Raw genomic sequence first — 16,463 nt, forward strand, 5'->3', positions numbered from 1 at the left:
TACCCCTGCGCCAGCGCCGAGCTGCTGCCGGGCTGAGCATGCGGAGCGCTCCCAGCCTTTCCCCACCCAGTTTCTTTGTCTGGCTGTGAGGATGAGATGACTGTGAAAACGCGCACGGCTGGCAGGGCCTCGGCTGCTGCAGGCTGCAGGGACACGGGGGGATTCTCTTTCATCCTCTGTTGCCAGGGAGGAAGCTGCAAATTGCCACCACTGCGGTGATACTCCCAGAAACCACCCTGGGGGGGCAGATGAAGAACAAACCCATTCCCTGGGGAGGAGTTAATTGTGCAAGAGCTTCCCAGGGCGAGGCTGGCTGTGAGCCCTGCGGAAGGCTCCGGGCAGCCGTGGTCCAGGCTGGGGCTGTCGAAGGGGTTAGCTCATACACCACAGCCTGGGCTGTGGGCATTGGCTGGGGAGACCAGAGGAGGGTAAGGGGAGCTGGAGGTTGTTTGGGGCATTTTAAGCACTCAGGAAGACAGAATATTTTCTGGAACATCAGCCACCCGGTACCTGGTAGCCATGTGTGAGATCAGGCTGTTTGCCCCTGTACTGCCTGCAGTGGGTGTTCAGACTTGTGCAGGTAGAGGTAGTACAGCAGCACTTCAGCCTTCCACGTTCCTCAGGACAGAGGCTGTTTCCCACAGGACAATGTCCTTTCTCTCCCATCAGTGTATGCTGAGTTGCCCAGATCCAAAAGGGTGAAAACAGGAAGAGCATAAGAGCAGTTCTGGTCTTGGTGCTCCTCCACTGACTGGCCACACTCCTTTGGAGAAGGCTGATGGCCACTTGGGTCAATAGAAAGGAAAACAGAGGAGGTGGTAAGATGGACATGCAGTTTACTGCCTCCTGGGCATTGTAAGGTGCCTCAAAAGGACTACTGCAAGTGTTGTAAGGGAGGGACAGATTCCAGCAGCAGATGCATCATCTTTAGGGCTGCCTATCTCGTGGGTGGTCTTTGCAAGGTGGTAACATGAAAGATACAAGGTGTCTTCTTTAATGTGGTTTACTTTGCATAGTATTTGGGTAAGATTTAAGGATGTGCCCTTAAGAAACAAATATGTGCTAAATACCAGTGCATGGCTTGTGCTGGCTGCAGATTTTTGTGCATCATGACCTGGTGTGGGAAGCTTTTGACTTCGCTCTGTATATTGGAGGCATCTTTGATGTGTCCCTAGTGACTCTCCTTTGTATTCATCTTGCCTCAGTGCTGTTCCTGACAGCAACCTCTTCCACTAAAAATCAGCCCTACAAGTATGATTGCTTTGGTCCTTGCCCTTGTCCTGTGTCAGTCCAGGTGTGCAGTCTCTGCAGTCTCTGTTGGGGTGCTGAGCTGTGCAGTGCAGTTGGAGAGCACCCAAGGACAGTGGTGGCCACTGAGAAGCATGAGTGTTGCCTGCTGCTGACAACCACTGTGTTCTTCCCTTTGCAGAGTGATCGTCTCCTTATCAAAGGAGGGAGGATAGTCAATGATGACCAGTCATTCTATGCTGACATCTACATGGAAGATGGCCTCATCAAGTAAGTGTGGGACTTCTGTTAGCTCCACCTCTCCTTAAATCAGCTTCATGTTGTATGGTTACTGTCTTTTTGTGGATGTGGTCTGTGCCCAACTTGCCAGCCAGTAAATCTTGATGGCCTGCTCTGGTTAAAGGCTGAGCTGTGCAGAGAGTGTGAGCAGTGTATGACCTGCTCTGTATGGTGACTCCAGTGGCTGAATTACAGCCAGGATGGTGACTCCATGATGCAGCATCCATTGTACAGCAGAGCTGCATCTGATTGCATCAGGATCAAGATTTATCTCTGACTCTTGCTTTGCCCTGTTAACAGCATTAGCATGAATGGCCCCACACAAGATCCCATCTGTTGGCACTACCAGGGCCAGTGCTGTGCTGCAGGTCATCTGCATCCTTGAGATTTTCAGAAATTGCAGGCACCCAGCTTCTTCATCTGTGTTTTGGAGGTGCAGTAATGGCCTCATTTTTTAAAGGCTGCAGTTCAAATGTCGAAATGTATCCCCTTGGGACTAGCTCCAAGCTGAGTGAGTTGAAGGAGCCATGATAGTTTGTAGCAGAGAGGCCTAAAAAGACATTGCTTGCTCCATGGTGAGAAGAAAATATGCAGACTTCAGAGCATGGTATGTTTTAAAGACCTATGAACAGAGAAATACTTTAACAAGTGGGGCTGTATTTTTGTGAGGCTGGTATTAACTGAGGCATTTGTGATTGACTTGTACTCATACCCAGGCAGGGATCAGAGCCAGCTTCAGGTCTTGCTATGGCACAGATTTTCTGGCTACTTTTGGGCAAATCACTTGGCCTCATCTGCATCCTGAAGGTCACAGAATTTCATTGCCTTGGAAGGAAAATCCTCTCACAAGTGAATTCTGTTAAGAGAGCAGCAAGAAGTTTAAATCCTTTGGTGGTGGATTCATCCCCATAAAAGTGGGGAAAGGAGCTGATGGTTCATGGTGTGAGGATGCTGGAGAGAGCAGTTCTGTCCACAGAATTTTATTATTATAAGAAAAAAGCCTCCAAAGTGACTAGGGTTGAATGAAATGTGGAAATGGAATTTGCTCTTTATTTACCTCCCCAGTGTGCCAAGAAAATCACAAGTTTTCCACTAAACCCAACTTGTCTTTTTTCTTGATCTGCCAGTGAAGACTGGCTGAGGAGGGCTTGATGGAAATAGGATTTCTGAAAGAAGAGATTTGAAGGCTGGGTGCTACATATGGACAGATAAAGGGATTGAGGGGGTGAGGGGCTGAGGGAAGGGGCTTCTAAGGCTCAGGTGACCTGGCCTGCAGGAGAGCTGGGTTTATCTTGGGAGGAGACTGCCATGTGCTAGAACAGCACAAACTCCAGAGGACTGTCCTGGTATTTTAAGTTATGAGCAGAGGTAAACTGGAACTTTTTTGGTTTCCTGTTTTCAGGAGTTATTTTTAGGAACTTGAGATTTTAGCTGCCTTCACTACAGCATGGCCCTGCTGATAGCAAAAATATCCTTTTGGGGCATGAAGGAGACAATGTGAGAGGGAAGGTCCTGGGGTGGGGAGGACGTGGGGAGAGGCCACCCAGGCTGCAGGTGACTGCTGTGCACTTCACAAGCTTCTCACCAGCTCCCTGGGGGGAGGCTTCCCTCTGTCCTCAGGACTGGATGCTGTGAGCAGCACTGCAGGTCTCTGAGGAGCACTGAGCTGGCCCAGCAGCTGTGGCATTACAGTGGGAAATCATCTTTCTCTGTAAGTAAGCCTCAGACTTGAGCCTTACTTAAAGTGGTCAGGAGGATGAGGGAGAGGAGAGATTAGGGGTACAGCTTACAGGAAGCAGGGCTGGTGTGGGGTTTTGTGTAGCAGTTTTGCCTTCTGGAAGTGCTTGCCTGACTCATGAGTCTGTTGGGTGTCAAGTGCCCTGGGCTGCTTTCCACCATATGCTACAGAGAGCTCCATGCCCATCACAACATACTCACCAGCTACCCCAAACCAGCACCTACCTCAGACAGCAGGTTCCATCAAGACACCACTGAAGCAGTGGGACAGGTGGCAGCCACCCCTGGAGCTATGCAAATTGAAGGTTTAAGCAGGACAGACAATCTGGTTTCACTCTGCTGGCTCCCACAAGCCCAGCTCTGGAAGTAGAGAGGAGCAGTGAGAGTTGACCAGGCTGCTCCCAAGCTGAACCCTTCACTGATTGTATTGTGGTTGGTTTTCCTTTGTTGTGGCTCACCACCTTGGTGTGATCTCATCAGGCAGATTGGAGACAATCTGATTGTCCCTGGAGGGGTCAAAACCATAGAAGCCAATGGGAAGATGGTAATCCCTGGAGGAATTGATGTCCACACTCGCCTGCAGATGCCATACAAGGGGATGACAGCAGTGGATGATTTCTTCCAAGGAACGAAAGCAGCCCTGGCTGGTGGAACCACCATGATCAGTGAGTGCACCAGGAAGGTCCTGCATGTGACAGCACCCACCACTCTTGAAACATTTCCCAGTTATTTCTTTTTCTCTTTCCTTTTCTCAGTCTTTGTTTTAAAAGTCCATGACAGCTTGCTCACCTTTTCTGTGTTCTTTGTCAATGCAGTCTAGAGAGTGAGGATTGGGTTGAATCTCTGGGATCCTTAGTAATAATGAAGTGGTGGGATAGAGATTTGCATAAGACCCCTTGCCCTTGCAGATCCCATGTTCTGCAGCTCTTCATTGTCTGCAGATGTGGGTACCTCTGGGACCCTCAAAAGGAACAACATTACTTTTTTCCCCTGTTATATAAAAATAGGGCAGCATGATGCTCAGATGACTGAGCAGAGGAACAGAGCAATGTCCTGGCATCCCGTGCTGCTCAGAAATAAACAGTGCTAACGAAAAAGGAAAAGGAATTCTGAGGTCCTTCCCTGGAGAAGGCCATAGCTGCACTGGTTTGAGGTCCAGGTTTTATGGCTGTGCAGTGGTCACAGCTGGGTGCACTGCAGGGTTTCTTGGGATGCAGGAGCAACTGTTGATCCTTCCAGGAAAGGTCTGGGTTTCATGTCCTCCCCTTGTCAGTTCTCCTTCCCCCTGGGCCAAATAAATAAGTTGTGTGGTAAGGCGTGGGGTGGCAGGGTGGGCAATAAAAGGTGCATTAGTACTGCAGTGTGGGAGAAGGCTGTTCGTTAATGGAGTGGGAGTGGGTGTGAGGGAGGACAAGGCCCTTCAGCTGATTTCTCAGCAGAAGCCTGTAAAAGCCCCTGGACCCCTGCCAAAGGCCGTTAGCAAAGGCTCTGCATGCTCCCTGTTGAGACAGACAGTTGGGGGAGCCCTGGCATATCGCAGATGGGCACCACTTTGGAGTTGGGACTGGGATCATGACAATGGCTGGCAGCATGCAGGCTCCTGGTGGGGTGTCCTGGGTGGGGACCCCACACCCACCCTTTGCCCTGCTGTGCCTCTGCAGTGGACCACGTGGTGCCGGACCCTGAGTCCAGCTTGGTGGAGGCCTGGGAGCGGTGGCGGGAGTGGGCAGACGGCAAAGCCTGCTGCGACTACGCGCTGCATGTGGACATCCCCCGCTGGAGCGACCGCGTCCGTCAGGAGCTGCACACCATGGTCCATGAGAAAGGTTTGCTGCCCACCACCCCCTGCACCTGGGCCTTGGTGAGGAGGGCCAGGGGTCACCGTCCATCCTCGCACTGTTGCGTGCCTGCTGGGATCCAGCATGGCTGCCAGCAGGCACCATGCCTGTGGATGGGCCAGTGGGGAGGAAGAGCCTCAGCTCACCCCACTGTTCTCTTTGCTCTGCTCCAGGAGTCAACTCCTTCATGGTGTACATGGCCTACAAAGACTTGTACCAGATGTCAAACACAGAGGTGAGCTCTGCTTTGCTGCCTTGGCTGTGTCAGTGCGAGGGGCAGAGAGGGGACGGCAGCCGTGCTGGGCACAGAGTGGTTGGGGGACGGCAGCCGTGCTGGGCACAGAGTGGCTGGGGTATGGCAGCCGTGCTGGGCACAGAGTGGCTGGGGTATGGCAGCCGTGCTGGGCAGAGCCGCTGGGGAACGGCAGCCGTGCTGGGCACAGAGTGGCTGGGGGACGGCAGCCGTGCTGGGCACAGAGTGGCTGGGGTATGGCAGCCGTGCTGGGCACAGAGTGGCTGGGGAACGGCAGCCATGCTGGGCACAGAGTGGCTGGGGAACGGCAGCCATGCTGGGCACAGAATGGCTGGGGAACGGCAGCCGTGCTGGGTACAGAGTGGCTGGGGGACGGCAGCCGTGCTGGGTACAGAGTGGCTGGGGGACGGCAGCTGTGCTGGGCACAGAGTGGCTGGGGTATGGCAGCCGTGCTTGGCACAGAGTGGCTGGGGTATGGCAGCCATGCTGGGCATAGGGACTGCCAAGGCCATTCACGGGCCAGGGCTGTCTCTCTGCTACGGCTGTCTCTGCTCCGCAACAATTTTTTTCTTGTCTCTCTTTTAGCTGTATGAGATATTCAGCTGCCTGGCAGAGCTTGGTGCCATAGCTCAAGTTCACGCTGAGAATGGAGATATAATTGCCCAGGTAACTAACTACTTTTCTGGTGGGCAGGGACTTAATATCTATCCCAGGCAGATGTGTAGGGCATTAGCAAAATGACTCCAAAGCTGCATGGACATCTGCAACATGGTCACTTTGCTACTCAGTAGCGATATCTAACATACCGAGATTCCTTTTGCTGTGAGTGTGTGGTGTGTAAGTGACTCTAAATAGTGAGTTAGTGATTATCTAAATGGAAGAGGGTGGGCCATCAAGTACGGTATGTTCTCTCTGACCACAGCTCTTGTTCAGTGTGGAGAGGGAGAGGCCTTTGCCTTGCCCACAGCCAGCTAAAAGAATTAAAGTGTTTGAAAAGTGCCGTGGCAAGAGAGGAATTTTCTCTCTGCTGTAAGCACACAGCCAGCTAATGGAGCTGGAGCAGCAAGGGAATTGTTGTGAGGGATGTGGTTTGGTGGGCAGTCTGTGTTGGCTGTGCTGTAATTGGTGTTGGATGAGAGAAAGTCCAAATGTTTTGTTTTGCATTAAGAGAGAGAAGACATTGCTCAGTTATGCTCTTCAATTACTTGCTTTTTTCCTGTCTCTCTTGTTCTTGGGAGCTGAAGAAGTGTGAATGAAGGGATCATTCTTAGAACATCCCCTCAGATGACAAGACTCAGTTTTATTTTGGGCTTTTTAGAGCTGCAGTGCACAATTGGATAGCTTTTTCACATGGAAACAAAGAGTGATCAAAGGAATTGTATTGGCTAGAGTTTATCTTTACTTCAACACCAGCCTAACCACAAAATCCCTCAGAACTATTAGTTGGTAGTATTTCACAGGCCTGCATACACAATTATCCATGATCCTTAATTGTAACAGCAAAATACTTGGGATAATGTCAATAGAGGAACCAAACACCTCACACTACCAGCTTCTGTAGAAACTGATACAGGATTTAGCATTTGCAGATTTCTCAATGACTAAATAACAGCACTGGGGACCCAGGAATAACCTGGGGAGGAGGACTTTTTACTGCTTTAATGACAGTTTTTTCAATAATTTCTCCTTGGACTATTTGCTTTTCAGAAGGAAAGGAGAGCCAGGGGGAGGCTTTGAAAGGAACTGTAAACATCAAGTGCTCTATATGGAGATGGGGAGCTTTGCACCCTTGTTTTATCCTTGCTGTTCTGGTTTCATTGAAGATGTTTCAGACAGTGTCTGTGCTCCCTCTGAGCCCTCCCCTTTCTCTCTCAAACCCTTTGAGGGTGCAGGAGCCTCTCACCATGTGTGCGGGTCCCCACGACACGGGGTGGTGGCAGCAGTCCTAAGGGAAGGGCTGGACACAAGGAGGGGTCTGCTTCTGCGTGATTGGTACTTTCACAGTCTTGTAACGTCCTTCTGCCTTTTTTGTGTCCTAGGAACAAGCCAGGATGTTGGAGATGGGAATAACCGGCCCCGAAGGCCATGTGCTGAGCAGACCTGAGGAGGTAAGATGCGAAGGACAGTGCTGGCCTTGCACTGAAGAGCTTTCTCCACAAGGCACAGCAGGGTGTAGTGGGGCCAAGCAAGCACTATGTGTGTGTGTGTGTGTGCACCCCTGAGTGTCCACTTGTACAGACAGTACTGCCTTGCTTGTCATTAGCTCAGGAAAGAGTGAGGTGCATGCTTGTTACAAACATTTTTCAGCCTTGCTCAAGTCTCCTAGCAGAGAAAAGGGCTTCTAAAGTCTCCCAGAGATTAACCAACAGAAAGGTCTGTGTAGCTGTAGCATCATTTGGGGAAGGTTTGAGTCTTGTATAGACGAGTCCATGGTTGTGAGAGGCCTGAGAAGAATTGCAGGTTGAGTTTCAGTTCCTCTGAAAATTCACTGTGCATGTCTGAGTGCAGAGTCCAGCCTCTTCCTGCTTAATCTCTGCTTAGGGTCTAAAGTGTGTTTGAAAATCAGACGGACAAAGCCTTTGGTGGAAGGAGTGGGAGGGATAGAGAGGGGAAATTCCCTGATTACAAATTATTGTCAAGACACTAATTAGATTACTTCTAATTTTAGCTCTCAGGGTATTTTTGGTCCATTAATATGAGCTGAGTCTAATTTCAGATAGGTTTTCTTGAGATAGCTTCCTGCTGAGAGGTGCTTTTAACTTCCTACAGCATGTGAAAGAAGAAAACAATAGGTATTTGGTAGCTGAGCAGGGAGCACAGGGACAGATTTGTGTTTTAGGGTCAGCTGGAAATAAAATCAGTTGTCTTAAATTGAAAGTGTAAGAGCTAGACTCTATTGTGGCTGGTAACAGCAGACACAGCCTAGTGCAATGCAGTGCTTGCTCTCTTTGAAGCATGAGAGTGTAAAGCATTTTCCTGCACAGAGAAGAGACTCAGTGTCAAATCAGAGTCTCTCTGTGTGTAAACTGCCATTTATTTTTATGGCTCTAAACCCATTGCCACTACTTGGCAAGATAACTTGCAATTATGGGATGTCATGGTTGTGCCAGGATTTGAGAACTGACCTATTATTACGAGACAGCACTGCGGTTCTTCTCCTGCAAAGTCGATGAAACGTTGAGTGTTTGATCTTGAAATGCCACTAGAGCATAAGGCAGCTGAGAACAGTGCTAGAAGGCTCTAGATACCCAGATTTCATTGCCTTTAAAAGTAACCAGTCAGACATACTCTACCTGGGAAAGTGTAAGGCAGAGCACAAATGACCCTGCAGCTGCTCATAAAGCCTGCATGTTAACGGCTAACCAGTGGAAGAGTGGTCCATACCTCCATCGGTCTGCTCTGCCCCAGAGGGACCTCTGTAGAGGTGAAAGACATGCTCTTCTACCAGGTGATGGTAGTGATGGTAGGGCAGGATGGTGCTGCTCCAGATTGTGACTTGTGAACAGTATTCAGTGATGGCTTTTTGTGCTCCAGTCTACATGTTAAACCCTTTCAACGATTAAAGTTCCTAAGTGTGCTCTTGTTTAATTTTATGTTTAAAGAGTGTTTAAGCAAAAGACAAAAAACCTAATTTCTCTGTACAGTGAATAGGCCTGCAGAAGTAGGAGAGGTGTCTGGGTGCAGGATCTGCTCCTCTGACTCCTGGCAGAGCAAAGCTCACACAGCCATAGGCAGCTCCCTGCAGCTGGCAGCCCTGGCCTCCCCCGGGAGCTGGCTGTGGCACATTGTCTTTTAAGGCTTCTGTTGTGAACTTTCTCATGCTGAAGCTTGAAGCCAAACTGTAAAGCAAACACTTGGAGAACCTCTGGGGTTGAGCTCAGGCCAAGCATGGGCTGATGTCATTGTCCAAAGATATCCCTGGTGACGGAAATCCGCCCTCTGCTAACAACAGGGCAGAGAGACACAGGGCGGGTGTCCACAGGCTGGGGCAGCAGCAGCTGCGTGGCTGGACAGCAGACCCTGGTGCCAGCAGCCTGCCAGCGCAGGGCTCTGGGCACCCCAGCCTCCAGCAGGGTGACACTTGGTTAAAACAAGTGCAGCTGCAGGAGAGCTTGGAGCGGGGAGGAATCTGAAGGGGCAGACCCTTTCAACCTGTGAGCCATGCTGTCAGGCACAAGCAGCAGTCCCTGGGCTTCTCTGACTGTCAGGAGAGCTGGAACCAGGCAGTGGAGCAGGCATGGTCTGGACAGTACTGCTCTGTTGAGCATCCTGTGGCTGGAGCCTGTGATCTGGGCCTGAGGGAGGTTGGAATGTCCCCCTCAGGGGTCCTTGATTAACTTGCCCTAAGACAGTCAGGGGTAAGGGTATCAGCAGCAATCCATGGTGTGCCAAGAGGTGCAGGGGCTCCTCCCTGCCTGTCCTGTGCTCCTCAGAAGCCCTGCACCATTCTCTCTTCCAGCTGGAAGCAGAAGCTGTCTTCCGGGCCATCACAATTGCCAGCCAGACCAACTGTCCTCTCTATGTGACTAAAGTGATGAGCAAAAGTGCTGCTGACCTCATCTCTCAAGCCAGAAAAAAAGGTGAGTGGCAGACCCCTGCTGCACACAGCCTCACTGCTGCCGCTGGGGTCCTGGACAGCTGGAGACAGTGGTCCCTCTGTCCTCATGGTTGTTTTGCAAGGCCACCCACTGTGTGAGTGCAGTCCAGTGCTTCCCTTTCTCATGGGGAGCAGTGAGCTCAGGAATTCACCTGACCTGTGAAGGGCACAGGGACACTGCATTAGGCCACAGGGAGTCATCTCTTGTCACATCAGGTAACATCAGCACATGAGTCACTGGTAGGAGCAGTGCTTTAAACAGCAAAGTTTGCCTGCAGCTGTGGAAGGGCTTTCTGAGGATCTTGTCCAACCCATGTGCAAATGGTTTGAGCTGCTGTGTACAGCTCTGGCCTGCCTTCGAAATGCTGGCCTCTCAGAGGTGCTGGTGCCCATTTGGGTGGTTGAGGGCTCCCTTTGTCTCTGTTGGTGGGTGCATCTCAGGGACTCCTCATGTGCACTTCAGCATGTCCACAGGCCGTGTTCAGCGAGCCCTAGCCCCAAGAGTGAATGAGGAGGAGGCTGGTAGGCAGCCTCTGCCCAGACTGTTCACCGATGCAGGCTTTGCTGTCCCTCCTTTCTGCCCAGCACCTGAGGTCCAAGCAGGCAGCAAGGGATGGCCTGATGTGAGTCTAGGTATCCTCTGGTCAGAGCAGGCTGTTGGTACTGTTGTGGAACAGCGATGCCTCCACATCCACCCTAACAGGCTCCTCCAGAACAGGGTCCTTTCTGTTCCCCTTTCTAGGCAATGTGGTATTCGGTGAGCCGATCACGGCCAGTCTTGGGACTGATGGGACACACTACTGGAGCAAGAACTGGGCCAAGGCTGCAGCATTTGTGGTCTCTCCACCTCTGAGCCCAGACCCAACAACTCCTGACTACATCAACTCCCTCCTTGCCAGGTGAGTGACAGCTCTGCTGGGCACTGCTCTGGCCTTGGACAGGGAAGGAGGAGGTCAGGAAGTATCTGGGCAGTGCAGATGTCAGTGCAACCTGAACCACTCTGCTGTAGCTGTTTCATGAGCTGACTGATGATAAGACTTCAGCCCCAAGCCTTGGTGGCTCTGAGACTACCAGGGCCTGCAGGGGTCTGTCCTGACACCTTTTCTGTGCTGTTTTCTGTGAGGCTTCAGCAGGAGGAGAGGCTGCAAGGTTCCAGCTGGGCTGGGTGGCTTGTCTTTCACCGGGACAAATCTGGTGGAGATTAGAAGGCGTGTTGTCAGCCTGGGCCTCTGACAGCACAGTCACTCAGACATATGGCTGAAATTACCAGAGGAAGATGCAGATTACCAGTGGATTAGGGCTGACTCACAGCCCCAAGCAGAGCTCTGGTGTCTGTGCCATCCAGGGTTCAGGCGCAGCTGGTCTGGGAGCCGAGTGCCTGAGGCCACTTGCCTCATGGGCAGCGCCAGGAGCTAGCCTGTGTTGCTCTGCTTCCTTTTGCCTGGCAGCAGTGGTTTGCCAGCTTCTGCCTGCTTGCTGCTTCCTGAGGACCCAGCAGCAGCCAGATGACTTCTAGGGAGCCATGGGCTTGTCTAGACTTCCTGGAGAGAGCTGCTTCTGGGGAGTCCTGACTCTCTCCATCCTGCTGTCAGATTTACATGTGGCCTTGAGTGGTCTTTGCCTTTGTGAGAGAGATGTGGCAGAGATGCTGTAGCTTGGGCTAGAGGCTGCACAGCTTCTTGGTCTGCTGTGCTGTGTGAGTGTCTGTGTGGGGCTGAAAAGAGCCTGGTAAGGTCCATCCAGCCAAACACCTCAAACCAGAGCCCTGCAGCAGACTGGGATGCTCTCCTCACTGGGGAAGGTGGGCAGTGCCCTTTGGGAACAGGAGCTGGCAGTACACAACAAAAGGACTGAATGGGGCTCAGGCCTCAGGAGGAGTGGCATCTTCCTCCCTGCATGGCAAAAGGGCTGCCCTCCCAAGCAGACCTGACATGGCCAGAAATGGCTTTTCTGGCTCAAGCTGGGACTTTTTTTTTTTTTTTAGCCTTTGTGTTAGTGCAAATGATAATCTGGTATGGAGGGACATCTTTGGGCTTGACCCAAAGGCTGCCTTGTTCTTGCTGAGCTGGTGACCCTCAGGTGTGCAGGATGCTGTCTGTGCCCAGGTGGGTAGTATGGCCCAGCAGTTTCTGTGCCCCCAGGGGACACAACCACCATGGGTGGAATTCTTCAGTCAGAGGGGCTGTAGAAATAAGAGTGCAGAGTAAAGCAGAACTGAGCTGGGGGCTACACATGCTCCATGTCCCTCATGTTCCTGCTGTTGTCTGACCACGAAGTGACTGACAATGCTTTTGCTGCCACCACCCTGCAGTGGTGACCTGCAGGTTTCGGGAAGTGCCCACTGCACATTCAGCACTGCGCAGAAAGCAATTGGAAAGGACAACTTCACAGCCATCCCAGAAGGGACCAATGGCATAGAGGAGCGGATGTCTGTCATCTGGGACAAGGCAGTGGTAAGAGCCATGCCAGGGAGAGGGCAGAGCAGGCAGGTGTGATGGGCATGTCTGACACTTCTCTGCAGAGCTGAGCACCAGCTGCCTTTCTCCTCTGGCTTTGAGAGTCAAAACAAGCCAGGGCAGCAGAGGTAGCTCTTGTGGGTTTAGGGTGGACAGCCAGGAGCTGTGCTGGTGCCCTCAGTTCTTGGGCCGTCTGGTGCCAGCAGTGGGATCAGCTGCAGCAGTCTGGGTCCAGCTAGGCAGTGCGTTGTTGGGAGTGAGTCTGGTACTTCCTGGGGCTCTTACCCTTCCTGTCTCCAGAAGAGTGCTTTTGTTCTCTTTATGTCTGAGCAGGCCACAGGAAAGATGGATGAGAACCAGTTTGTGGCTGTGACCAGCACTAATGCTGCAAAAATCTTCAACTTGTACCCACGGAAGGGGAGAATAGCAGTGGGCTCGGACAGCGACCTGGTTATCTGGGACCCCGATGCCGTGAAGATCGTCACGGCAAAAACCCATCAGTCTGTAAGCCTCTGCTCACCTGTGGGAATGCTGGGGGCTGCTCTGTGGGGTGCACTGTGCGAATGCTGCCTGGCTGCTGGGAGCATTGCACTGCCCTTCTGTGCTGGGCTCTGAGGAGTGGGGACTGAGCCCAGGCTCTGTGCAATGCTGCTGTGACTGTGGGGCAGGAGGTCTGTGAGCCCTGGGCTAACATGGAGCTTTTCTCATCCTACTCTGTTGCTCTTCTGCTAGGCCTGGCCCAGGCAGGTGCATTTCTTCTTATCTGGTTCCTTGTCCAGGTACAAACTTTTCCTGGTTTTGTTAGCTTGCTTTGTTCATGCCTTACCTTGAGCCTAGATCCTGCCCTCCTCTGCTGTTGAAGTCCTTGCTTTCCTCAAGCTCTGAAGCAGCAGGTCCTGGTGGGTTCTTAGTCTTAGGACTAGTGAGCTAAAGGAGGCCTCCAGGGCCAGGGAGGCTGTCACAGGTGTCCTCTCTGTAGTGGTGATGCCAGCAGCTAGGTGTGCCAACTAACCAGCCCTGAGCAGGCAGGCAGTGCTCATGTGCCTCCTGACCATCGTCTTCTGGTTGTTGCAGGCAGCTGAATACAACATCTTTGAAGGGATGGAGCTCCGTGGGGCCCCCTTGGTTGTCATATGCCAGGGGAAGATCATGCTGGAGGATGGAAACCTGCATGTGACCCAGGGGACTGGACGCTTCCTGCCCAGCAGCCCTTTCCCTGACTATGTCTACAAGCGCATCAAAGCCAGGAGGAAGGTGAGGAGATTGGGATGCCCCAAGGCAGAACTGGGATATTGTTAGCCCTAATTACCCTTTTCCCTTTTAACTGATTGGTTTTCCTCTGCTATTCTAATTGGACCCTGGAAACAGTGCTGCAAACTGATATATTTTGAGCCTGCAGGTGGTTTAGCTGAGGTTTGGGCAGAGAGATTTGTCCTCAATGCTGAGGGTGGGTCAGCACTGGATGATGCCTGCTGCTGTTCCTCTTCTGCTGCAGCAGGAGTCTGTGCTGAGCTCAAAATGAGGAGAATGGGCAAAAATGGCCTCTGCTTCCTCATCCAGGCAACATAAACTCATGCCGATGGACTGCCTGTTGTTGGGCTGTGCACACTCTGCAGGGTGGGAGTGAAGGGAGGCTGTCACACAGGAGGGGTGGTAGGGCTGCACCAGGCTACACTATGCTGCAGGAAGTCTCAGGCATGCAGGATGAGGTGCACAAGGCTGCTGGTGTGAACTGCCTCTGCAGTGGGACTGTGAAGCCAAGAATCACTGGAGTGTGCTGCTGCCATGGCAGGATGCTTCCTGGAAGCAGAAATGTGTCACTGTTGTCTTCTCTTCAATGACAGATGGCAGAGATGCATGCTGTGCCCCGGGGCATGTATGATGGACCTGTGTTTGACCTGACTACCACTCCCAAGGGAGGCACCCCTGCAGGTTCAACCAGGGGGTCCCCAACAAGGCAGACACCCCCAGTCAGGAACCTCCATCAGTCTGGATTCAGCCTGTCAGGTAAACACATGTGGTGGCTGGGCTGAGAGGGCACAGAACCACTGGCCACACTGTCCCAGCCCTGGCTTGTGGCGGGGGCAAGTGGGAGATGACCTGGGGCAAGCTGAGCACAAGAGCAGAGCACAGCAGGGTTAGACCCTGTGTGTCCCTTAAAGGACATGGCTGGAGCTGGCCCTCCACCCTTGTGCACCTTTCACTAGGAGCAAGACTGTGGCTATGGAGGTGCCAGCACAGCATCACCCCTGCTCTTTCAGTGTGGGTCTGTTCATGGAGGACTGCACAGGTGTTGAAGCCACCACAGCTCTTGGGGTCATTACTGGAGTCGGAGATGGAGCAGGTTGCTGTGGGCAGCCTTGGGAGGTCCTTTGGCAAGACCCTGGGCTGCCTGGCATCTCAGTCCTATGAACAAAATGCTCCTAACTTGGGTGTCCCTGTTTCCTTTGTGCTTTTTCCTCTCCTAGGTACCCAGATCGATGAGGGTGTTCGCTCTGCGAGCAAGCGCATCGTTGCGCCCCCGGGAGGCCGCTCCAACATCACCTCCCTCAGTTAAGCGTCCCTGCCGAGGAGGAAACAAAACCCCTGCAGAAGCGAAGGAGGAAAAATGGTACCTTGGTGTTTAAGAAGGAAAAGCAAATAAACCTGTTCTGAAGAATCGATAAGCCTCAAGCCTTATGTTTCACAAACGCTCCTCGCTACCTAGCTTTAAAGATATTGCTTCGTTTTGTTTTATGCATAGCCTTAAACCCCTGTGGTTGTTGTCGTGGGTGCGGTCGGGTCGTGTTTTTACTCCTCCTCTCTGTATGCATGCCGCTCAGACAGGTCAGTGTGGTGTTCGTGTTGGAAGCGTGTGGGACGCGGTGGCGCGGGCAGCGGGAAGGATCCGGCCTGGGGAGCCAGCCGGGCAGGCAAAGCGTGGGGCTGGCTGGAGGCAGGGTGTGGGATGGACAGGGCAGGCTCACAGGTGCCAGCAGGGGCATCTGGGGCTGTGTCATATTGGTGTCCTTCATCTCCGCCTGGCACTTGCTAGCGTTTCACTGCAAGGCTCCATGGGGAGCCCAAATCATCTCTGTAAGAACTGCCGCAGCGCCTCGTGTCTGGAGTTTTACTACTTTGTACACTTTATTAAAAAAAAAATTGTTCCTTCAAACAACTGCTGTGGCTGGTTGGATTTTTTTCTTCTTCAGGCTGCTGCTGGGCAGGGGTTGGGGGAAGTTGTGCCTTGTGGGCCAGCTGGGCAGTGGGGCTCCAGCAGGGTCTGTTGGAGCTGAAAGATGCTGTTGGGCAGAAACAGCATGGTGCTCGCTGCTGCAGGTCTGAGTCTGGGGCTTCTTGGGCAAGAGCAGAGGTATGGGCAAATTGGCATGCTGCATTGTGTGACAGGCTGCTCAATTTGTCCCTCTGGTCCCTGGCTGCAGCCAGGCCTGGCCATCATGGACTATGATGCTGGTGAGAGCTGCACCTGTCATCTGTGTGGTGCATAGACCACCTCTGCACAGCATTGCCTGTGCTCAGTGCTGGGTCAGCCCAGCCAGGTCTGGCCTGGCGGCTGCTTTCTGAGAGTTAAATCCTCCCCTTCTGTCCAGTGCTGTTCATCAAACCCAGGGTCCTACCGTCCTAAAGCTTGCAAAGCATGCAGAGAAACCCAATTGTTTTTGAAGTATTACAAAAATTATGTGCCAGTTTAAGCTGTGCTAAATAAATACACTTGGGTTTGTTTTTGTTTTTGTTTTTCCTTAAGTATTTGACCTTGAAATATTTATTTTTACATGCCTGCAACTCAGGACAAAATTGTCCATGCAGCCATCCTTTAGCTGTGCTGGGGTGAGGAAGGCTGCTCATGCTTAGGAGTTCTGTGAAGTTCTGCTATCAAGTAATTAAAGATTTTTCCCTCCTGCCTGGTACTGATCAAGCTGAGGCTGTGCCTCCATTTACAGAGAAAGAGGGGAAAGCAGAGAAGTCACTTAAGTTCTCAAAACATTGGGGTTTTCTGCCAACCCAGTACAACGTTTATGCAGCAGCAGCTTTTTCCCAAGTGAGGAGCAGGGTGT

General features: G+C 52.1%; 1 protein-coding gene across 2 annotated transcripts in view; it reads left to right on the top strand.

Annotated features, from left to right (window-relative positions):
- Nucleotides 1-14,965, top strand: part of DPYSL3 (dihydropyrimidinase like 3) — a 32,105-nt gene extending 17,140 nt beyond the window's left edge. For both annotated transcript variants that reach the window (XM_054389308.1, XM_054389310.1), the window contains exons 2-14: nt 1,430-1,518; nt 3,745-3,929; nt 4,926-5,090; nt 5,276-5,337; nt 5,941-6,021; nt 7,395-7,463; nt 9,815-9,935; nt 10,695-10,851; nt 12,264-12,405; nt 12,742-12,912; nt 13,483-13,662; nt 14,253-14,415; nt 14,877-14,965. In XM_054389308.1, coding sequence (XP_054245283.1) covers nt 1,430-1,518; nt 3,745-3,929; nt 4,926-5,090; nt 5,276-5,337; nt 5,941-6,021; nt 7,395-7,463; nt 9,815-9,935; nt 10,695-10,851; nt 12,264-12,405; nt 12,742-12,912; nt 13,483-13,662; nt 14,253-14,415; nt 14,877-14,965 — 1,674 coding nt within the window. The remainder of the gene's footprint in view (nt 1-1,429; nt 1,519-3,744; nt 3,930-4,925; nt 5,091-5,275; nt 5,338-5,940; nt 6,022-7,394; nt 7,464-9,814; nt 9,936-10,694; nt 10,852-12,263; nt 12,406-12,741; nt 12,913-13,482; nt 13,663-14,252; nt 14,416-14,876) is intronic.
- The last annotated feature ends 1,498 nt before the right edge of the window (nt 14,966-16,463 follow it).

This window comes from Indicator indicator, chromosome 18 (assembly GCF_027791375.1).
Source record: "Indicator indicator isolate 239-I01 chromosome 18, UM_Iind_1.1, whole genome shotgun sequence".
Classification (NCBI taxonomy): Eukaryota; Metazoa; Chordata; class Aves; order Piciformes; family Indicatoridae; genus Indicator; species Indicator indicator.